Below are 24,723 nucleotides of genomic sequence, written 5' to 3' on the forward strand. Positions count from 1 at the left end.
TCACTCTCACATCTATCATCATCCTCACCTCCCTCACCTCCATCCTCATCCATCCTCACCTCCCTCACCCTCACCTCCATCCTCACCTCAATCCTCACCTCCCTCACTCTCACATCTATCATCATCCTCACCTCCATCCTCACCTCCCTCACCCTCACCTCCATCCTCACCTCCCTCACCCTCACATCTATCATCATCCTCACCTCCCTCACCTCCATCCTCACCTCCCTCACCCTCACCTCCATCCTCATCTCAATCCTCACCTCCCTCACTCTCACATCTATCATCATCCTCACCTCCATCCTCACCTCCCTCACCCTCACCTCCATCCTCACCTCCATCCTCACCTCCCTCACCCTCACATCTATCATCATCCTCACCTCCCTCACCCTCACCTCCATCCTCACCTCCCTCACCCTCACATCTATCATCATCCTCACCTCCCTCGCCTCCATCTTCATCCATCCTCACCTCCCTCACCCTCACCTCCATGCTCACCCTCACCCATCCCTCTCTCCTGTTTTCTGTGTCCTGGTCAGGATCATTCCTAACGTGGCGGCCTTGAAGATCAAGAGGGAGAAGATATCCAAACAAGACGTTGGCTTCATGAAAAAGGTACATGTTCAGTGCAACTTAACGAGCCCTTAATTGGGAATGCCCCAGAAGCAGTTTATGGCCTGATGTGTCAAATGTATCCCTTAATTAACTAAACCATAAACACAGCTCAGATACAGTAGATTTAACAAGAAGTCTACGACATGGCATCTTGAGTAAGAAGGTGAAAATTGAAAAAAGTGGAAATGCTGGCTTAGATTCAGGGATATTTCACATTCTGTCGGCACTGAGGTAGACACCAATGAAATCTCTCCTCCTCGTCTCCATGGTGATAACTTGAAGATTAGCAGAGAGATGGATATTAGAGAGATGACATCTCCCTCCCTGCCTCCCTCCCTCCCACCCCTACGCCCCCTCATCCTCGCCCACACACACTCACCCCCCCAAAAGCAGAAGACTGTTCACTCTGCCAGAGATCATTCCAGCAATGCTTGTAGGCATTTATCTAATCACACACACCATTGAAGAGAAAACACTTTAAATGCAGGGATTGTCGTAGTGTTTGGGAACAGTTTTTGACTACACCAGAATGCATTTGCAAATATGCAGAGGCATATTTGCAACTATATTTACCTCTGTGCAACTATGCAAATGAGGCACAGTACAAATGACAGTTTTCACACACACAGGGAAAGGTCAATTTGCCATTTACACTGCATTGTAATCACAGACACACATGGTCTCTATCTATGTGCATGTGATCAAATGGGATGCACATTTTAAGCCTGTTTGTGAGTGAATATGAATTTGCATTGTTGACTGTACACAAACTGTACACACAAAGATTGTCATTCTAATGTTGGACCACAGAAAAGGCCATGACAAGGCCATTGTAACGGAATGGTAGTTCCAATCCAGGGAGTCAGGTGGCTGAGCGGTGAGGGAGTCGGGCTAGTAATCCGAAGGTTGCCAGTTCGATTCCCGGTCATGCCAACTGACGTTGTGTCCTTGGGCAAGACACTTCACCCTACTTGCCTCGGGGGGAATGTCCCTGTACTTACTGTAAGTCGCTCTGGATAAGAGCGTCTGCTAAATGACTAAATGTAAATGTAAATCCACACTTCACCCGTAGACTTGGTTTTCTAACAGTGCATACCATTTAGGCTACAATTTACCCCCGTCTGTCAAGCTTCTCAAATGGCATAAATCTCCTCTGTCAGAATACGCACTGCTGTTTAGCATAATGCGCTAACATTTACCACCATCCATGTTTGGCCTACCATAGCACAGCCCGGCTAGCGAATACACCTAGTCACTTAGCATTCAGGCTATCTCAGACACTGTCATGGATAATTAATGGAGTGTAATTGCGTTCATTATAAGTGAAAGGAACTCATCAGCATGTGAAATACCTTCACTTTTCATTAGGCAAGTGTTTTGACTACGAGACAAAGGCAATTGTGACGAACGCATCCCTCGTTGTCGTTTGCAATGAGCTCGTTTGAAATGCTAAGTTCGGGTTTAGCCTGAGGGGCTGTTGGGTTATTTTCAGGTGATTCAGCCCTTTAAGAGTTTAACCTTTTCACCACATATCCAATGTCATTTTTGTTCAGCCAGTGTATGCAAAGTGTAGTCTAATCTTAGAGAGGGGGGGGGGGGGGGGGGGTATTATAATAATTAGATACTTTTACCTCCTGGAGCACAATGACGTTCATAAACCAGTTCATTTGGTGCAAGTTTTTGAGACATTAAAGGCGATAGGGTTCTTTGATTTTCAGTAGGTCCCTGGGTAGGTTGTACAAGTATACTTTTAGGAAAACCAGTGCTTTTCATCAGTATGAATACAGGTGTTCTGTTGCTACGTAGACAAAGCTTTTGGGCGGATCTAGGTGCAGTTCTCCTCTCGACTTGTGATGTTGTACGTCCTGTCTTTTCTTATCCCAGATATCTGTCTTTAGATCTAGACTGCAGCTATATATAACCACCTGTCTAGACATGGATATCTCCCTCTTTCTTCTTTGCTATATGCCCTCTCTTTCTTTCTCTCCACCTGTCAATTTCTCTTCTCCCTTCTCTCACTCTTCTCCTCGCATTCAAGTCACTTATGTAGCCTCGACGTTTTTGTTCACCAAAGAAGAGATAAAGGCAGATCCCCCCATTTATTATGGATTGTTTTAGTCTTGTTCTTTGTATAATATTTTAACATTCTCTGTTCATCTATCCTCCCCTTCCTCTCTTTCTGATTTCCTCTGTCTCTCTCTCTCCCTCTGTTTCCCTCTCCCCCCCCCTCTCTCTCTCTCTTTTTCTCTCTTTCTTTCTCTCTCCCTCTGTCTCTCTCCCTCTTCTCTCTTCTAGCACGGCCAGCAGCTCTACCGTCACATCTACCTGGGCTGCAAGGAGGAAGACAACGGCCACAAGAGCTTCGAGCTTCTCTTCACGGCTCTGGCCTTGTTGACCATCGAGCTGGCTAACGAGGAGGTGGTGGTGGACCTCATTCGCCTGGCCATCGCTCTGCAGGTACCTCACACACCTGTCCCGAAATCCACCCACAGCTGGAAAGCTTCTTTGCTCATGCCCTGAACTGAGCAGCACTGTAGGGATGGTTGTTTGGGGGGGTGGATGTTAGTGACTGTGTCAGTAGTTTGGTAGTTTGTTGTCAGTGGGTTTGGCAGTTTGGTAACCGCTAACCGGGTTCATGTATTGTACAGGTGTACTGTATGTATACAACATATCATTTCGAAATGATCCCCTGCTAAAAATGGGGAGGGAGTCAGGTGGCTGAGCGGTTAAGGAATCAGGCTAGTAATCTGAAGGTTGCCAGTTCGATTCCCAGCCGTGCAAAATTAAGTTGTGTCCTTGGGCAAGGCACTTCATCCTACTTGCCTCGGGGGAATGTCCCTGTACTTACTGTAAGTCGCTCTGGATAAGAGCGTCTGCTAAATGACTAAATGTAAATGTTGAAATCAAATGGATGGAAGCCTTTCTGCTGTGTGACGTGAATAAAAGTATCAGAGCTCAGGTGTGTCACTTCCAGGCCTGTGTGTGCGTGTGCACGCGTGTGTGTCGACAACATGAGGATACACAGTGACAGTCCAGCTCTTTAACGCCATTATATTTACATTTTACATTTAGTCATTTATCAGACGCTCTTATCCAGAGCGACTTACAGTAAGTACAGGGACATTCCCCCCGAGGCAGGGTGAAGTGCCTTGCCCAAGGACACAACGTCAGTTGGCATGACCGGGAATCGAACTGGCAACCTTCGGATTACTAGCCCGATTCCCTCACCGCTCAGCCACCTGACTCCCATTAGATGAATCCAACCACATGCAGGTACAATAACATCCTCTCCCGGACTTGGAGCGGAAGGATCACCGTTGTGAGACACACACACACACACACGTTTGTGCCTACCATGCTGAGAGCCTATCCACTTAAAATGTCAGTGGACTGGATTGAGAATAGTTAAGCGATCACACACACACACTTTCTGTCTGCCACGTACATAATGATACGCACGCACACACACACACTTGAGCTACCCTGAACCACATAATCCTGCAGGATTTACCATTTCTTCATCCCCAGGTATGGGGCTTTGCAGAGTGCGAACATTGCTGGTGGTGTGAGAGGTCATGGGGAGGGATGTTTAGGATTTCATTACAGGAGAATGTCCCACTGTAGAGGTGTGGGTATGGGTGACTATCTGAAGTCCAATTTGGGATGAAAATTAGCACGAACATGCTCGTAGTCACAGTATTTTGCACCATGACAGAATGTAAATCAGAGACTTGAATCTACTATACAGATCATCTTAATTTGCTGTTCTTAGGTTTATGGAATGTATAAACAAGCCTTGCTACTAAAAGCCTCCCTTTGACAAAACTGCTTACTGTTCCTTGCTAACGATTGTTTCAGGACATGTCGCTGGCCAATGAGGAGAACTTGCCCATGTTCATCCGTTGTGGCATCATGGCTCTGGTGGCGGCCTACCTCAACTTCCTGAGCCAGATGATCGCCAACCCACCCTTCTGTCAGCACGTCAGCAAGGTACGTGTCTGAATCTCCCCGCATACATCAAGGCACCTAGCTCTCAGCACATAGCACGCCAGGTGCTATCAGATACTCTGCTTGTGAAAAAAGAATTCCCAGTATTTGTTTGTGGCGCTCGTTTGAATGGTGTTTGTTTTTACAAACATATGTTTGGTTGTTTGTCTCTATCTTTATATCTTTCTCCCTCTCCCCCTCTCTCTGTCTGTCTTTTGTTCTCTCTCCACCCCCCTCCCCTCCACCTACTCTCTATGCCCCGCCCCCTTCCCTCAGGTCATTGAGTTGAGGAACCTGGAGGCTCCTTACCTGCTCCCCGAGCACATCTTCAGAGAGAAGTGTCCGTAAGTGACCTCGTCCACTCCCAGCAGATCTGCCTACAGCCTCAAGAGCCTCTGGCCCTGCCCACTGTGGTGGCCCCGCCCACTGTGGTGGCCCCGCCCACTGTGTTGGCCCCGCCCACTGTGTTGGCCCCGCCCACTGTATTGGCCCTGCCCACTGTGGTGGCCCCGCCCACTGTGTTGGCCCTGCCCACTGTGGTGGCCCCGCCCACTGTGGTGGCCCCGCCCACTGTGGTGGCCCCGCCCACTGTGGCATTCAAGCCCTGATCCTGGTTTGCGTCTGCCGCCCGCGATCCTTCAGATCGGATTCATGTGTCCTTGATGGGGGTTATGGCTCATAGAGTAGAGGTAGATACATTCACTACACATGAATGCAGCGACCCTGAACAGACGGCAAGGCCTCTAGGTAAAACATGACCTTGTAGTTTGTGTATTTAGTAGTTTAGACATGTCAGAAAAATCTTACTCATGCCATACATGAGTATCCATCATTATACTTCAGAACAACAACGCGTTTCAATTTTTTTTTTAATAAACCTATCACTTAATAGAGGAGATGGATATTCCACCAGGCTTTGGCGTTACTCTACTCTTGGCGTTGACAGCACCTCCTCTGGTTTTTCCAGATGGCAGCGAGTCATCGACAGCACCTGGTGCCTTTGCCCTTGTCACTGAGGGTGTCAGATGAACCATATTAACTGCGAGTTCTGGTTTGGACCGGCTTTTCAAACCATGACTCACCCTGTCTACCCTCAGAAGGGGCCTTTCCCTGAAGTTTAACTCCATAATTGGATTCAGTTGAATGGCCAACTGATGTAGGCTTTTGGAGAGCCGAGTGAATCAAAACCAGCTCCCCCTGTTTGCCAGATGCAAATTGTGTCTGGTTCTGGCCTAACAAAGATTTTGGATCCCCTTTGAAAATGTTTGTCAGTCGCACAACTGGAGTAAATATGTGAACTTGAATGTTGACGTCTGAGTCTTTTAGAGACTTTTATTCTGCTTTGCTCTGTAAATTGGTTTAGAATCGTTTCAAGAGCAATTTTGCAACCCCTGTTGGTCCTATTCTAAGCCTTATATTTCTGACACAGTATCATAGACCCCTAAACAGTCTGTATCTTCTGAATTAAAGATTTGAAAAGGATTTTTCCACAAACCAATACACCAGACTACCACTGGACTGATATTTGGCAGAATTATTATTTTCAGGAATAAGACAAAAAACAACACTGACAAGCTGACAGCTTAATGCCAAAGATAAAATCAGGACAGATTTGACATCATAAATCTTAATCTCCAAAAGTCCTCATATCTCCTGTTGTCTGGTGACTATTCACAGCTCAGCCTCTGAAACGGGGTCTGTCAGCAGATGAATGTTGGCACCACACGATCTGATGACATTAAGAGTAAACCCCGTAAACTCATTCCCCACCCAAAGCCACACTTCTCACTCTGTGCTGATATACAAGTGGATTTTCTGGACTTCAATTAGATTCTTGGCCAAGAGAGGCCTTTTTTCCTTTTTTTGTCCTCAAACTTTCCATTTAACCAGTTTATAACCCGGAGATTAAGTATGTTGAACAAGAGAATACATGCCAGGAGAGAGTAGTCGGTGGGGTTTCATTCCTTAGACTCATTCCAAGCTCCTTGCAGTACAATAACCAAAAGTTTTGATTTAACAGCTAACAATGAATAATAAGACTTTAGATGTGCTCTCTAACTGCAAGTGTTATTACTGCTGGCAATTTACATAGACTTAACAGTCTATAGTAATCACTGGAGGATGACATAAAGAAATCATTTTTCATGCGATATTTGTTTCCACAAGAGGCTTAACAGCTGCATTTTCAAATCCTACTTTGGAATGAACTAAAGTCTGTTCAGTACTCAATCCTCTTACAGTACCTGCTATCTATTGTACGCGAAAACCTCAGTGGAACATTGCAATTAACCACAGCTCTCTGCCCTGCATGTCGAGGCGTAGTCTCAGTTGGGTTTCTCGGCAGAGAGCTGTTGCGAGCTGAACCATACCGCCAAGTGTCTGCACTGACATTTTGACTGACACTGCCTGAACCCACAACTTATCTAAAAAAGTTACAAACTTAAAGTCCTCTAACTTTGAAACTGGCCAATCACTGGACCTTCGGAGGTACAACTTATCTTTGTTGACATTGTATTCCCCTGTAACTGAGATCACGTCGACCTCATGCCCCCAACTCGGACCTCTTCGCCAGGTTTCCCGGCTCCCTGGAGAAGGAGGAGCGAGCGCTGTATTTCCAGACGGCTGACCTGGCTGAGTGTCTGGCAGGACCGGGCTACAACGTGGAGCGTTTCACCATCCCATACGTGCCTCAGGTCACAGGTAAGCACAGCAACAGCAAAACTAAAACAATTAAATTGACCCCAAAAGCTTTCATGAATCCCAAGTCGGCTTCTAGAATTTACTACTTGAGGGAATATGAGAGTTAAACCTTTATTTTCATCAGATATTGTCCAACTTTACAGAAATTTACAGAACTAGTGCTTGGGTTAACATTAGGATATTGATAATGGGTTCCAGGGATAGTCTTAAATGGTCAGGAAGTTGCCTTATTGCCTACCAGTTTATCTGTTACAAAACAATTCTAAACTTGACTGACTTTGAGCAAATTGTCTTGGTGTGTTTGTCCTCCTGTCCATTGGCATCAGTTTTGTACTCAGTCGAAAAGATCCTTCACAGGTGCAGACAGGCTTCAAGAGGTACAGCCATTAAAACCAAGTAGAGGACCTCAGTTAGAGATGCTGTCCTTTCAGAACCATTGTTCTCCACAAGGGGTATGTGGGTGCTGCACGTTTGGCTTGTGTTTGCCACTGATTGCGGTGGTAGTTTTCTCGAGGAAGAAATTCAAATTAACTTCTGGGACGAAGGTGTCCTCAATGATTTCAGAATCAAATTCAACCTGAGAGCCAGTGACACAGTGCACACCCAGTGCCATGGATGGAGAACTCTCATCTGTAGACGGCCAACCCATGTAGCACCAGAGCCCTCAGTTGACCTTTGACCCGACTTCCTGTTTATGTCCACCTACAGTACATCGTGGGCTTTAGAAACCTCATAGTAGCTTTGTACATGATCTTCAGTGCCAATTATGAGTCCTTTCAAATTTTGCTGAGTAATGATTTGCAACTGTGGTGCCTTCATTTGGATGTGGTTCACGGTGAGTACAAGTCTCAGGTGTTTGTAGAGAAGAAACCGTCTGTGCTGTGTTTGGTATAGTTACAGGTTGTGTTTGCTCAACTGATGTGAACAGTAGCTCCTTGTGCATCATGGCCGGTCTATTTAGTAAGTGATTGGAATTGACCTGAGTACAGAAAATGAATATTTAATTATGTATTTCACTTATTAACTATTAACTAAGTGGAAGCAAAAATTATACTCATTCACTTTAATATGTTGGCATGGATTTGTTGGCATCCATTTAGTTAACGGGAAGTCTCGTCTGCTAACATGTACAGTTGGTTCTTTATTAAGGCGTTTTTGAAGCAGTGTGGGTTTCTGAGGGCTCAGGTCATTCCCGCAAAAGAAAAGAAAACTTTGCACAAACACATCATCCTCCGAAACAACATATTCCGCTGCTTTCTACAGGGTTTACACATCCATACGCGTATAATTCAATATGAAACTAATTTTCGGCACAGAGTTTCCAGAGCTGTCCTCTCTCAGTGTCAGCCAATGAAATCCCAGATTGTGAAAAGCAGTAATCCGTCACCGGGCAGTAATCCTCCCTGGCGTTCCCTGTGTTGACTGAGTTCCATGCTCCCGCAGAGCCGAAGCCGGGCTCCACCAGGTGGTGAAGGGGAGGGTTTGGACCGAGGCTCGAGTCTCTGGCTTCCTGCTGGGCACATTTACACAGACCGCAGGGATGTCAACACCTACATGTTCTTGGTGCTTTTAGACTTGTTGTTTTTTTTACGGTGGTGTGGGTTAGGTTTTTCATCGCCAACGGTGTTGGAGTCCAGGGTTCTGTCGGCATAGATCTAGTCCTGTTTCATAAGATTATTCTATGTTGGTTGGACAAGTTTGTTCGGCTGTGATAGAGATTGGCAGAAAAGTATGTTCTTCAATATTTGAAAGTATATATCTGCGTCATTAGGCATTTAACGATGCAAGTTAGCACGCATGCATAACCACAGCTTCCATCTAATGTATATAATTGTACAGTCTCATTAGTGTATTTTCTGCACTGATTTGTCATACCTGTTTAAAGTTTGTTTGAGGAAAACATGGTAAGATCTGTCACGAGCATAAGCAGGTGATGTTCTGTAGAGAAAGTTGTTATACTATGTGGTTTATTACAGTCATTTAATCCAACGTTGTCATGGTAGCTACGTTTTACACAGACAAAAGTCAGTTTTCAAGCATGATATTCATGAGGTATTTTTGGGGACTTAGAAATGAGATGTTCTGTCCCATATTGGCACGCATCTGTGTACTCTTCTGACATGCTTTCCTCTGAACAGATGAAGACCGCCTCAGCAGGAGAAAGAGTTTCGTCGACACCATCTCTCTACAAGTGGACATCCTCCCCAACAGTCTCCCAGACAAGGTGTGTCTGAACAGGAAGTCATTTGAGATTGATATCCGCAAAGTGTGATTTTACATTTACATTTAGTCATTTAGCAGACGCTCTTATCCAGAGCGACTTACAGTAAGTACAGGGACATTCCCCCCCGAGGCAAGTAGGGTGAAGTGCCTTGCCCAAGGACACAACGTCAATTGACACGGCCGGGAATCGAACTTGGCAACCTTCAGATTACTATCCCGACTCCCTAACCACTCAGTCACCTGACTCCCCAGAGTCCCCATTTTAGAGATTGGTGCAAGGATATTGGATTTCTAATATTTTGAAATGGAAAGCAGGTCCCTGATATGGAAGGCTTGAGGGGATGGATGTCTTTGAAGCTGGAATATTGGTTAAAAAGGTCTCTGTATTAGGGTACTGTACAACAATGTAGCAATATACCCGCATTAAATCATTTAACATGGTAGGCTAATTTAGTATATTTCTTCTCATGACATTAACATGCCCTGCAGCATTTATCTTTACCTTCTAGATGTATCAGAGCACACAGAAGCAAGAACCCTTGATTCATACACATGAACCCCTTTCTTTAGGCTGAATAAGAAATTAGCCCATCTATATTTGCTCAAGGGGAAGTATTGTAATTTACTGTCATAGCCTCGAGCTCCAGCAGAGACAGCTTTCCGTGTCAATCTGTCACCTCTGATGAAATCTGACAGTTTCTCACTAAATGAACATTTCCAGCTAAAATAAATTAAATGAAACCTGGTGAGGGGGTTGGAATTCACTCAGTGCTATGATATTTTGTATTTCAGGGTGACTGTCAACTATGTTTATGCACACACACATTAACAGTCTTTCACATTGCCAGAGGTTGTTTCACTTGGATGAACATTTCTTGAATGTTTGCCATCTTGTTTTTCTTCCAACAGTCTGAATTGGCTGAGGAGATTACCTTTGAGACCTTGAAAAAAGCCATTGGTGAGTTGGTGAAATGTAATAGCTTAAACTGAAAATGAACTTTTAATTTACTTAAAAATGTATAATTAAAGATGCACTGTATCACTTGGGAAATGACATTGCTTACAAAGAATAATATAATTGACATTGTTTTGAAACTGTAAATAACTGCCAAAAATAGTTTAAGATGCCCTAAAGTGAATTGAACAAATAAAGCAATTTTCCTTCATTTTGTCAATTATCATCAAGTTTTCTTTAAAAAAAGGGGTCACAACTAAACTTTTGTTAAATCATTATTGGATAAAATGACTACAAAGTTGTGATTTGTGGATCCTGTCTTTCTAGACACCACAGGGTTAGAGGAGCAGGAGAAGGAAAAGAGACGTCAGGTGATGGAGAAGTTCCAGAAGGCTCCGTTTGAGGAGATTGCCGCTCACTGCGAGTCCAAGGTGAACACTGGAGATGTTTGGTTCCAAAGACCAGTGGTTCCCAACCCTGATCCTCAGGGGAACACCTGTCCTGCATGTTTTAGATGTTTCCATGCTCCAACACACCTGATTCAAATAATGGTGATAAGCAGGCTTCTGCAGAGCTGGATAACGACCCATTCATTTGAATCAGGTGTGTTGGAGCAGGGAAACGTCAAAAAAATGCATTACAGGTGTTCCCTGAGGACCAGGGTTGGGAACCACTGCCTGAGACTATAAAATCTACACATGGATGTATCTAAAAGACAGGTTCATGTGAATCACCATTTTCTGTTAAGGTTCCACAAAAAGTGTGATTGAACAGATAACACAGGGACAGAATGTACCGGATTATTAAAGATTGAGTTGGGTTTTCATTAGAGCTTGAACATGTCAGCCTCCAAGATGTCGACCTCCAACAGGCTTTTTCATTGAACATCGACAAATCACCACACAAGGCCCCCAAGCAGATACTCTTGTATGAATAACAATGTTTTCCTATAGATATTGTCTTACGTTTTAAGTACCTTTCGCAATTGAAGTGACTTTGCAATTCTCTGTCCGCAGGCCAACATGTTGCATGACAGGCTGGCTCAAATCTTCGAGCTCACAATTAGGTAATTTCATCTTCCAAAATGTTTTATTGCACCATCATCTATAATGCTTATTAATCAATAAACCTGTGTTTATTTCATTTTTCTTTTTCATAAACACATCTGGTTTCCTCATCAACCCCTCCTTTGTCTGGTTGCTTTCTCCTGATCCTCCATATTTCACTTGTTTTTTATGTGAGTCAGATGGCTGAGCGGTTAGGGAATAGGGCTATTAATCAGAAGGTTTCCGTTTCGATTCCTGGCCGTGAAAAATGACGTTGTGTCCTTGGGCAAGTCCTTGGAAAATGTTTTTCCCTGTAAGGGGTCCCTGTCCCCAAAAAGTTTCAGAACCCCTGTGCTAAGATTAGATTTAGATTAGATTCAACTTTATTGTCATTGCACAGTACAGTACTGAGGCAACGAAATGCAGTTTAGCATCTAACCAGAAGTGTAAAAACAGCAAAAAGTGCAGAGCATGGCATGTGTAAAGTGCAATAAGTGAACAAATAGACACAAATAGACAGTAAATACAAACAGCAATTGTGCTGAGCCATTTATGTTGCTAAATAACTAAGTGTAAATGTTTCCCTCTCCTTCCTGTCTCTTCTTCCTCAGGCCTCCCCCCAGTCCTTCAGGGGTGGTGTCTATCTCGGCCGGCCACACCCAGAACCAGTCTGTCCCCGTGTACGAGATGAAATTCCCAGACTTGTGTGTCTACTAGAGCAAAACGACGCCTCACATTTCAACACCTCAATCACCTTATATTCCCGATCACAGCCTAAAGGCGTTACCCCCTATCTCTTTGAAACAACCAGACTATTAGTAGTATTGTCTACTATCAGAGTTGTTCCAAACTGTGTAACTGAACCACTAATGTGACCGTGTTTTCATAACTCCCTAACAGGCTGGACCACCTCACATAGCGATCAATTAGCTGCTTTGCATTGGCTAATTAGCAGGAATCTATTTTAGCCACTGGGCAAAAAAATCACGATTATTATATTATTGATGTTAGCAGAGCAGGTCAGCCTTCCCAATGAGACGGATGTGTAGGGAGGCTGTCTAAGACACTTTTACAGCACTTATTTCAACCCAGGCTGTTCTAAAACCCTGGTCAAATCCAGACCAAAGGACCGAAAACCACACGATCCGTGAGCTAAAAAGTAAAAAGTAACCCTAAGTAAAAAGTAACCCTAAACCAGAGGTCAGAGGTACTAATGTTAGCTCCACGAGTCAGCAAGAAACCCTTCATCTGGCACTTGAGGAAAAAGCCAGTTGGAGATGAAAGAAAATGGTCATGATCTAATTACATGGTCTTTGTAACATTCCTCAAAATATTTCTGTGTTATTCAGTTTGATGACTTTCACTGTGTACAACGGGGGGATTAGTAGTATGGAACTGCAATCATGTAGTATTCTGCAGTAGTTTGGGAAAATAATTATCATTTCAAGTACTTGATGGTTTACTGGTTTCAGCTTCGAGTTCAACTACAGTTCATATCTTGTGCAGTTTATGTGTGGTTTTCCACCAGATTACCTTCTCGGCCTGTCTGTCTTAGAGCACTTTTGTGGTTCGGCACAAAGCTAATAGCTTTGAGTCCTCCTTCTCCTGTCAGAAGTTTGTGCCACACGGCACTGTAGAATAGCTCCATTAGAATTCTGTCTTTTTGAAAGATGCTTAAAAATGATTTTTTATTAATTTTTTAAAGCATGACTCAGTGACCTGTCAAGCATTGTGCATGATAGAAGTGTGAAAAGTTAATGGCGCAGAGCTTTCATTCTGTACATTTTTACACTGCACTGTACCACTGCTTTCAAGCCATGTGAGTCCAGTTTGAACTCATAACACCTTACAGCAGGACAAAGTAGAATCAAATGGAGTATTGTATTCATGCATTCATCCCACTCCAATATTCTAGACACTGAAAACCAGCATGAACCATTGAGCACAACACAATCGTATGTAGACAGCAACATATTTGCATCGTTTATTCTACAGTATATTCTTGTAAGAGATTTTAACGAGAGGTGCTGGGGGGGGGGGTTAAAATATGAACAGATTATACTTCAGAGACACACACATCTTACATTTGTCACTCCAGTATTTTGCTGTATCTGCACTTTGATGTCATCAGATTTGTACTTATCATAATAAGTAATATGCTTATTGCTGTTGGCCAGAGTGTAATTTGTATACAATGTGAGCAGTTGAGTCTAATTGTTGCTTTAGGCTTCAAAGCTCTAGCTTCCTGTAAAATATTTTGTCTGTTGGAATGTAATTTTGAGTATTTTGAAGAAAAAAACCTGCGCTATATTGAGGCTTCGTAGACCACACTAACAACTCACAGCTACAGCGAGGATACATTTTTACTAGCACTGTCTGGCATCTAGAGTACCAAAACACTTCCATCGCCAAAGAAATCCACCGCCACGTTGTATAACACAGCCTAAAAGGCTCATCTTCCGGAGGAGAGCTTCTGTCCGATTGCAAGCAGCGTCGACACGCCACTGAGCAATTTAATAACACAGATATGAATCTATGTTTACGGCGTTGAATGTGGGTGGCTCTTCAGAGCCCTGCCTTCAGTTTGCTGGCTGGTTTATACAACCTTGTGCCCTGTGTTAAGACTCTGCCGTTTAATGTTCTCGAAGGTGGTTACAGACTTGCTCTCTCCGTGATGAACAAAGCAAATCGGTTCGACCAAGCACAGAGAGCTGAGGCATGGTTTAGTTTAGTATGTATTGTGTGTGTGTTCCCCAGTAATGCCTTTAGGGGCAGTTTATTCTGGAAAACATCACAAGACGAGGCCGGGAAGGGTGTATGTGTTATTTTGTAGATGGTTACAGTAAAGGGTTTGGAATCGAGGGGAAGGTTCTGGAATGTTGTCCAATGGCTCTTTGTTGTTATTATTTTGGGATGGCAATTAACTCTGGGGAATTTCTGTATTTTCAAGGTGGTATTGGGATGGTTGAGGTTGATCAGAAGGGCAGGTTTGTTACCCTGGTGATGATGGCGACTGGTAAGAGTTCAGGCTGACAGTGTCTGTGAGCAGCAGCAAAGGAAAGCTGTCGAGTCTGACTTAACCGAAATGTGGATCGTGTGTCATCTCGTAAGAAAGGACCGTTGTCATTAACGACAGGGACTTTAATACTGGACTGGGCTTGGATAGACCATCTTACACCAGACCACAATTGATCAAAACAATGAAAAATCCCTCCAACTCCATTTTAATGTTAAGTTGATTTCGTTCACTTTATTCATATTATTTGATCTAATATAGAAAACCACTCAGTACACTTAATCTAAATTCATATTGAATGTGTCTTATATGTGCAATATCCACATTGTTTTGGTCAGATCATAGAATTTCAAATGTTTGATTATGGGATGTCTTACCTTAGGGAAAAGTGGTGTGTATAGATGCATTGTATAGATTGACTGTTCATATAGCAACAGTATCTATGTGGAGGGTGAACTATGGAAAATGGCACTTAGGTTGTTATAGGCCATACAGTATCATGTACTCTATAAAAGAGTTATCAAAGCCTATCATATTATATATATATTTTTATAGCCTAGATATGCATTCTATTGTTGGCATGTTGCCTGATAGAGATTAAGATCTTAGTTGCTGTGTGTATTCTGTGTACCAGTTGCGAGTCCCGTGTTTCTGGAGGTAGTTAGGGTTGACACAGGGTTGTGTTTTTTGTCTCATGAAAGGTTATTCTTTGTATAGACTGGAGTTAGAAATTCTCCAACACTGTACCACCTACTTTTATTTCCTTAAGGAAGATGGGACGACGTGTCCTGACAGACATAATAAGCCTGTTAGCAAGCACAGCATGTAACTGTCAACCATCCAGGTGTTTCTTTATAATTGGGACAACACAATGAAAGGGGGTGTGGGATGAAATGTACTTGAAGTCAGTTACCTCCAGAAATAGGTTCTCCAAGGCAACGCAGTCAGGTAAAATGTTATATTCTTCACAATCGACACTGTGGTATTCTGTTTATATGGTTGTTAGAGTAAAAAGAAAAATGACCACATGGGTCAAACTTATCTCCTCAATGTTTAGCGAATAATGTTTTATTAATAGTTCAAATAAAAACATACAAGAAGGTTAATTGCATAAACATCTAGACACAGATATTCTTGTGAGAGGATAGTAACAGTGACCATTTATCAGTTAACAAATTATTAAAAAATAATAATGTTTAATGAGAGGGTGCACACCTAGTTGCAATAGCAATGGGAGACTTATTAATAATGTATTCATGTTGGCATTTGTTTGCACATTTTATGTTATGTACCTGGTACTTGGGGAGATTTCGTTTTAGCATTGTTTGATTAATTTGATGTTGTCTTTATCAATATGGCATTATGGGTAATCATCCATGTAATCATTACAGGTTCAGGTTCAATTTCTCTGGTACAGTTTTTCCAATAGGGAACCACATCGATATGGAGTTAGGCCATCAGTCTCATGATAATATTTTGTGATTCAAAAGGGATGTGCCTGACCTGAAGTCATTGTTCAACAATCACAATGAAAAGTCATTCTAGTTCATGACCTTTTGCAATGTAATTGAAAACCACTGAAGCTTGGCTTGATTCAAACTGCTCACTGTTGGTTTTAACCACTATGACAGATCTTTTATTCAGTCATCACACATCACACGTGCATAGAGATCATTGTATGAAAAATATACAAGAATACAATAAATTGTTTCTATCAAACCATGTGAATATCTTGTGAATTTTTTAAAGGTTTTTAAGAGTTTTTTTTATTTTAAGCAAGATTGGAAGTTATCGATAAAAAAATAAAATCCTAATAAATTCACATCTAAAATGGGAGGACTACTCATTACACCTTGTGTTAAATGTTTCCTAAAAATATATATTTCTTTGTTTACAAAAGCACTTGCCTCATTGGTCTTAGGCAGCCTCCCCTAAGTCCTACACTGAAGAAAGATAAAACATTTTATGAACCAAATCCAAAGCCTTCCATATCCCTTCCCCACACTCATAAGCACATATAACAGGAGGAACAGTACACGAGAAGACTTCCTTCCCTGAGACATTTTAGGCAAACTAATTTGATGGGTGTATCCTCCGTTAATTTCCTTCCTCCTCTTCTTCCTCCCCCTCTTTCCCCTCCTCTTCGCCTCCCTCCTCCTCCTCTTCGCCTCCCTCCTCCTCTTCCGCCTCTCCACCTTCTTCTTCCTCTCCCTCTTCCTCTTCCTCCTCCTTCACCTCCGTCCCTACCGGCCTCCCGTGAACATGAACCATGCCCGGCCTGCTAGGTCCGGGCTTGTGAGGTTGGACCATGCTCTGTGTTGGTGGTCTTTGACCCCCAGTGGCCTCAGGTTGAGGTCGGTCTCTCCCCATCTCCAAGGCCTCTTCACTGGAGTTTGTTGGTGTCAGGGGGTGAGGGCCGCGTGGGGGCTGGTGGGGGATGCTGGACACCATCTGGTCTTTGGGCTCGTTGCTGCCTTCAAAACTTTGTCCACTGGAGGTCAAACGGCAGAGTTTATTTGGGTAAAATCATGGAATTAAAAAAAGGATTAACAACATTTTCACCTCAGGGTATCTCTATGACGGGTCATTACACCAACAGTATGTATAGGTAGTCAGGTGGCTGAGCGGTAGGGAATCGGGCTAGTAATCAGAAGGTTGCTTGTTCGAAATGCCAAATTGCCAAATGACGTTGTGTCCTTGGGCAAGGCACTTCACCCTACTTGCCTCGGGGAGAATGTCCCTGTACATACTGTTAATCGCTCTGGATAAGAGCGTCTGCTAAATGACTAAATGTAATGTGAATGTATATTCAGTCAGTAACCTTGATTAAAAGCGAATAAGCTATATTAGCGACTAACCATGGTCCTCTCACCTGTGGACTGAAGTCTGTGTGTGTGTTTCACTCCCCTGCCTCGAGTCCTGCCCTCCACCATCCTTGTGTGACCCCCCTCCCGCCTGCTCCTCACTCTCCTCACTAGACTTGGCCGAAGGGGGCTGCGTTTTGGGGGGCTTGCTGGCCCGTCGGCACGGGGGCCGGGGGCCCTGGCACTGGGGGGACGGCAGGCTGTGGTTGAACTGGGCCGCCGCCATGCACTCCGCACTGGTCCTGTCACACACACACTGCAGCTTGTCGCACACTCTGACCCCCTGGCCTAGGAGACACGGGTCATAAATGATGCATTAATGTCACTGGGGGAAGGCTTAAAAGAAAGGTTAAGTTAAAGGGTGTTTCTATGGCAGACCCATCTTAGGGAGGGGATGGGGGGTGGTCCTGGATTAATATTTGTAAAATATCTTAAGACACAGAGAAGGCGCTTCATTCATGAACTGTCTGTCTTCTTTCTTTCTAAAATGACGGAAAGGAAGGTATTCTACATGCCACCATTCAGGCATAATCAAACATAACGTGTATGGACCTATAGGTTTGCATGTGTAGAGCTGCTTGCTGGATTTCAAATGAACTCACAGCGGGGTTTCCGATTCTCACAGGAGATGCCTGCGTTGAGTTTCCTGTCTCTCTTACAGCCCATGGACCTGATCTGAAGCAGACAGCAGCGGTGGAAGAAACAGCACCTGACAGCGAGAGAGAGAGAGAGAGAGAGAGAAAAGGAAGAAAAAGATGGAATAGATCAATTATTATAAATAATTGAATGAGATTTGAACCTGTGATCCATCTGATCTGCAGCTGCATCTCTCCACCACTCAGCTATGCCAGGCCCTGCCAGCGTGACCCAAGGGGGGAAAATATTTCCCGTATATTGCAGAAAATGAACACATTCCGTTCAGGCTGACCTGTCCAGCTGGTCCATGGGTTGACCTTTGCCCTCCTGGCCGCAGTAGCAGCCGTACATCTCGTACTCGTGTGGGCAGCGGCCCGTCAGGCAGCGCAGCATCTCCCCCAGAGCGGGCATCTCTAGCCTGGCACGGCCATCGCTGGCGTACTGAGTGAAGGAGCCACTGCACTCTAAACACACACAGACACACACGCAAACAGACACACACGCAAACACACAGAGTCTTGAAGTTGTTTGTACGCGTAAGTAGGCTCTGAAACTGAAATGTCTAAAGATTCAATCATCCATCAATAACTTTCAGTAAGAAAAATAAAACAATGAAAGCGTGATAGTTTAAGAGAACGGGTCCAGTTTTTCAGATCTGGACTGCAAGTGATCGGAAGCATCCGTCAGCTACCTTTGCTGTCAGCGTGGAGCTGAGCTTCCGATAGTCCAATGGATTCGAGGAGAGACCAGGCGAAGAAAGGCACGGCTCGTCTCTGGACCCTCCCCTGGCCTGGGAAACAGGGAGCGTTGGTCAGGGGTCACACCATACTGACAACTTCAGTTTACATGACTGGTATTGAGTGTTAGTAGACATATTGTGACACCCTCCCCCCCCCCTTTCCAAGAAAACTGTCGGAGTAAAAGCACAATTGTGATGCTACGACATGGTGAGTAATCGTTGGCTTTTACACTAATCTGTCGTTTGAGTGTATCAAGAGAGCACGTAAGACAGCTGTGATTACATGAAGGCAACAGGAACGTCTGAATTCAGGTGTGAATCCCAACATTAAAGCCTAAAACCAAACATTCAAGCTTTCCTACCGTCTGGGTGATTCTCCTGAGAGCTATCGAGCTGATCTTCCTCGTCGCAGGGTTCTTTGTCTTTTTCCTCATCTTCCTCCTCCTCCTCCTCCTCCTCCTCCACCGACGCATCTCCAGGGGTTGTGTGTGACAGTGTTGTTGAAGACACGTGGATTTCAGGCCTGGGTTGTGTTGTGATGGTAGTCTGGTGAGATGGTGGTGATGTTGCAGATGTTGGGTTTGTTTCTGAGGTTGTCTTTATTTCCCCTGAAAAATGGGCGTCGTTCAATATTAAATTGATAGTTCATAGTTAAGATAATACATTTGTGAATATTATGTGAAAATTCAAAATATCCATGAAAACTGCCGTAAAAAGTTTCCTAGCTCTATGGCATCCTGTATGTTACAGTATCTTATCACAGTACAAAACCTACCAAGTCTTGCACCCGGTATGAATTTTTATGTGTGAACTAAATAAAATTCAGTGCTAATCAATTGTATTGTACTGTGAATCACAGCTCTACTAACCACTGCTTGTGAAACCCAAAGGAGTGGCTGTTTGTGTTCTGTAATGTTCTTTGACGGAATCCTCCAGAACTGTGGGCGGTAGCTCTGAGGAGGCGGTGACTCTGATTGGCTTGGAGCTGGGATTTTCGGGACGCCTCGCCGAGGTTGGTGAGCTTGTCGTTGCCGCGGTAACAATTCCCTGCCCTGGCATGCACCAACAGACGAAGATGACAGGGATTGTGCAGTTTGAAAACGTGTTTGAAATCAAATTAGTTCTCAAACTAGGCATCTGGGTTTTTGTTACACTGTTACACTGTTACACTGTCATTACACTGTTACACTGTTACACTGTCATTACACTGTTACACTGTTACACTGTCATTACACTGTTGTTACACTCTTATGATGTTGTTATTACACTGTTGTTACCTTGTTATTTTGTTATTTTCCTGTTGTAACACTTATTATGTTGTTGTTGTTACCAGTGTGACAAAAACGTGTGCATTGTTACACTGTTATTTTGTTATTATCCTGTTGTTACACTTATTATGTTGTTGTTGTAACCAGTGTGACAAAAACGTGTGCATTGTTGCACAGCATAATGAACAGCAAGTAGTGTAATACATGAAGACTGACCTTTGGTTTTATCAGCAGAAGCTGGAGGTGGAGTGTCTCCAGTCTGCAGTCCAGACGGGACCAGGGTAGTTCTGGTGGAGTTTGGTGAAACTGTAGGTCTTCTTGGCAAAACTCCCTTCACATTTTTTTCTTAACCCCGAAAAAAAAAATGTCCTTCAACTTATGGAGTTTTGACTCATCAGTGTGGGAGTGCCCAGCCGTAAAGACTGCCCACCCTCGGTGGATCCCCAGAATACAACAGCTACATCTGTTTTTAATGTAACTGTGAATGTAAGAGTAGATTGCTCTACCTGCTGGGTGACCAGGTGGATGCAGTGGCCTGTCCCCCATCTCGTCCGACTCAACAGTGGTTGAGGGTTGTGGTACGGTGGTTGTCCCTGTGGTTGAGGTGGACGGTTTGTTCACTGTGGTGCTAGATCTTGTGGTCGTGGTTGGAATGGTTAGGATTTCCTTGACTGTGGAATATCGATAAGTCAACGATGAGATTAACACACTTCTCGTAAACAGCCTGAGTCTCGTTTTAAAGCTGATCATACAAAAGAGGTTTCGGTTTACCGTGTTGGTTTTCATCCTCTTCGTCCTGTTCTTCCTCCTCCTCCTCCTCCTCCTCCTCCTCCTCCTCCTCCTCCTCTTCTCCTTCAGGTGAACTGTCAGGGTCAAGCGTAGGTGGCTGTATTGTCGTGGTGGTGGTAGTCGTTGCTTTGGTCGTATGTATGGGTTTAGCAGGAGTTGGTGACCTTGTTGACGTGATGGTTTTCTCGGCTGAAAAAGAATTCATGTTTGGAGAGAAATGTTATTCTGGTGCCGTTTCAGTCAATAGAGTGGAACTGTATTGTACTCTGCTAATCTCAAGGTTTGTACAAAGTCCACAACCCTTACCTTCAAAAACAGAGTCCACTTGAGGCAGGAACAACGGCCTTTCCTGCTCCTCATCCTCCTTCTCTTCCTGTGAATCCTCAGCTGTGGGCAGCTCTCTGGGAGATGTAGTTATTGATGGTGTTGTATGCTGAGGTGCCGGACTGGTCTCAGTTGAGGATCCCGTTGGTATTGTTACACTGGTTGTGTCTACTGCCACAGTTTCAGGTGTGGAGACCAGTAAATGGTGGGTTGACAAATCATCTAATGTGGTAGCACTCTGTCCTTCTGGAATATACCCATTCAAAGCGCCTTAAAACAAATAAAATAATTATTTTGTATTAGGCGTTGCTAAAATAATACATAATCTGATTATAATGATTCTAAACCAAAAACAAGACATTTCTGAGTATTTGGGTGTTAAAACGTGATGTTCACCTGAGTTGTTTCCTGCTAAATGAGTGTTCTCTGTCACATGTTCATCCTTCTCCTTGTCTTCCAGTCCCGCCCCCGTCACATTCACATCTGCACAGATAACACACATCTGAAGAGAACTGAGACATGTCAGTCCCTCCAGACCTCCAGCTGTGATGGGGCTAAGAAAAGACACATGAAGGGTCTTTTTAAATCTTGGAAGAATTCGACAAATCCCTATGAACATAGAGTATGTTATACTATAGATGTTGTGCTGAATTATTGGTGTTTACTTTTTGACGTTTAACACTTTACTTTTTTCCTGGAAATACTTTTTATTAACCCATACCAAAGATAATGTATTCATTTAAAAAATACTATCCAAAGCAACTTACATTTGCCATATGGTGGCATGTAATATGATATCGTATACAGCTGTTAAATATAGTGGCCATACATGCTGATAGCAACCACTTTGAGACAAAACCCTCGAGAGTGTAAAGGCGTTTTGGCTACCTTGAAGGCTGAAGCCCGTAGAGAGGTAAGAAGTATGTTCTGCTTCTGCTCTCTCCTCTGCTTCCTCCCATGCCAGACCTTCTCTCTCATTCTCTGGTTCATCTACAGCACAACACAGCAATAATGTAGTCATTTAGCACACACTTTCATCTAAAGGGCTGTGAGAGGAGGATTTGAACCAGCAACCCTGCAACGCTCCTGAATCATATCATTTCTTTCATAATGCCACTTCTCGTGATTACAGCATGAATAACCGTTATAACATTCGATTGGCTGCCGTGACTTTTCAGGCACAGAAATACACCACGTACTCTTACTCTGATTTAAACTCAATCTGTTTGGCCCCTTGGGGCACCATGGTCTTGAGTCAGCAACTCTGAGGCAATTAAGAGTTTACCTTCAAAGGGTGGTTGGGTGGCCAGGTCAGTCGGTGAGGTCACTGGGTCACCAGCATTTGTGTCACCAACATTCGTGTCATTACCGATGGAAGTGTCCTTTAGTTGGTACACGTCTGATTGTTAGAGGAAGAATTAAAAATTCAGCACATATTCATTACAACAACAATGTACAAACCAATGACCAACTTTCTGACATTGCTGTAGTCAGAGTAAATGATAAGAATCCCATAAACCGGTGACCAAACAACCAATAGTTACAAACTCAAAAATATCTGGCAGTTTTCCAGAATATTGTTGTTGCCTGGTTCATATCCTGAGTTTGAACCAATAACAGTGAGTATAAATTGGGGTCAAAGACCAGGTTGTTACCTCCTTCTAGGTGTGAAGAGTTTGAAGACAGGAAGTTCCCATCTGAAGTACCAGAATTAGTCATGGACACATTTTCTGGAAGGAAATTATCTGAAACATGAAGCATCATAACATTATCATAAGCATGGTAACTTTGGAGGCCTTCACAATAAGGTAAAACATTAGAAAGAAGGACAAAGAAAGTTAAACTTTTTGAATCAAGATCTCTAGCCCAAACTTTACTTTCAACGTCTCGTTCTTAAATGGTTCGGAGATATCGCTAGCGATTACAGTCACGTACACAGAACACCTGCGACTGAGCAGAAGTAGCTAGGGTAGTTTATTTTAAAAGCTGGCGATTAGTCACAGATACAAACACTGTAAAAAACCCAGCAGTATCTTATATTGCTGTGTGTGGGTTGAGACCACAGTGCAACACAAACCCCCCAAAAGATCAGTTTTAATTGACTGGATCAACCAAGGTGTGAGTCATCTGTACGCTTCTGGCCAATCAGAGCCCCAGAGATACAACATGGGTGACCTGCACTGTAATTGACAGGACTATTGACGCACAGAGCTTTTTTTCTGCTTTCTTCTTTCCTAGTTCTCTGAGGCGTCTGTGTTCATTAAGGTCTCACCTGTTTCATTGAAGACCTCCCTTGTGTCCGTGGCATTATTGAGCAACACTGTTTAAACACACAGAAACGAGTTATGACTCACCTGTGACTCACAGGTGATAGGAAGGGGGGGGGCATTGAAGTACAGTTCAACGTGACCTATAATTTGTACTTTACCTATTTGTTTTCGAGCAGAGCAGAAAGATTCTGCCAGTCCTCTCATGGAGATGGTATAGGAGCTTTGAGCCATGCAGTCAACAGCAGCCTGGTCACACTCACAGAAGGTCTGCTGACACGAGCCAAACGAATCTGAACAACAGGAAGAATATTCATGCAAACTTTGGCATTGCGAGAGCTGAAATATTTTGTGAATACATTTTATATTTGATTTTTTTTTACCACAAGTGATATTTTCCTCGCCACAGGTGAAGTTTTCGGAGAGGGTTAGAAGTTCCTGTCGGCATGATTTAGCCGTCACTGCCTGATAACATGCTCTGTGTGTATGACAACACCTGGAGGGGGAGAGAGGTTACAAATAAACTGATAATGAAGCACATTTTACAAAGTTACAGTACTGTAAATATTTGAAGACATTGAACGTCTTTGAGGCTTCAATGAGGTTAAAAACAGGCATTGTACTAGAAAGTTCAGGAACTGTTCTAGAATGTTCACCACCGGCACTGTTCTAGAATGTTCAACACGGGCAGTGTACTGGTATGTGTGTTCTTTGCTACCCATCCATGGCGTCTACTGGGTCTCCCACTGCCAGGTGCCTGCAGGAGCAGCCGTAATCCTCCATGTGGCGCGGGCACAGACGGGCGGAGCACCTGAGTTTCAGAGTAAACCTCAGGAGCCCAGGGAAATTATCAAACACCGCATGAAGCCATGTGAAGCGCATCCCAAGACAATCTTTTGAGAGAGATAGACAGGAAGAGATAAAGAGAGAGATAGAGAGAGATGAACTGTACGTGTAAAAGGAAAGAGTCAAACTGGGAGAACTCCCCAGAAACACACTGTAGACATAGGAGGAAGAATTTAATGGGGGATTCCTTTTTTTTTATCCCCTTCTGGCAAATCAATTTGGTTTGTAGCAGGTGGTGGGTAAAGAGATTTAATCTTAGATAGGCCAGGCCCTGGTCTGTCGTCTCAGTGTGAGAGTGAAGCGTGTGGAGCGGAAAATGATTAAGTTCACAGCTCTCTGTGGGAGCCTACCTTCCCCCAGCCAGGGTTACCTCTGGTATCAAAACAACAGGGCTGTGGACTGTTCAACCCCCAAATGTCAACCCGCCCAGTCAAAGTCAGTTAAGTCT

At 43.8% G+C, this 24,723-nt stretch overlaps 1 protein-coding gene across 2 annotated transcripts in view; it reads left to right on the plus strand.

Moving 5' to 3' along the window:
- Positions 1-16,256, plus strand: part of efr3a (EFR3 homolog A (S. cerevisiae)) — a 71,111-nt gene extending 54,855 nt beyond the window's left edge. For both annotated transcript variants that reach the window (XM_067252606.1, XM_067252605.1), the window contains 10 exons: positions 540-615; positions 2,911-3,072; positions 4,474-4,605; positions 4,879-4,946; positions 7,175-7,302; positions 9,441-9,526; positions 10,435-10,483; positions 10,808-10,911; positions 11,497-11,546; positions 12,138-16,256. In XM_067252606.1, the coding sequence (XP_067108707.1) occupies positions 540-615; positions 2,911-3,072; positions 4,474-4,605; positions 4,879-4,946; positions 7,175-7,302; positions 9,441-9,526; positions 10,435-10,483; positions 10,808-10,911; positions 11,497-11,546; positions 12,138-12,243 (961 nt within the window). In that variant the 3' untranslated portion in view covers positions 12,244-16,256. The remainder of the gene's footprint in view (positions 1-539; positions 616-2,910; positions 3,073-4,473; positions 4,606-4,878; positions 4,947-7,174; positions 7,303-9,440; positions 9,527-10,434; positions 10,484-10,807; positions 10,912-11,496; positions 11,547-12,137) is intronic.
- Positions 16,257-24,723: the final 8,467 nt, after the last annotated feature.

This window comes from Osmerus mordax, chromosome 16 (assembly GCF_038355195.1).
Source record: "Osmerus mordax isolate fOsmMor3 chromosome 16, fOsmMor3.pri, whole genome shotgun sequence".
Taxonomy (NCBI): domain Eukaryota; kingdom Metazoa; phylum Chordata; class Actinopteri; order Osmeriformes; family Osmeridae; genus Osmerus; species Osmerus mordax.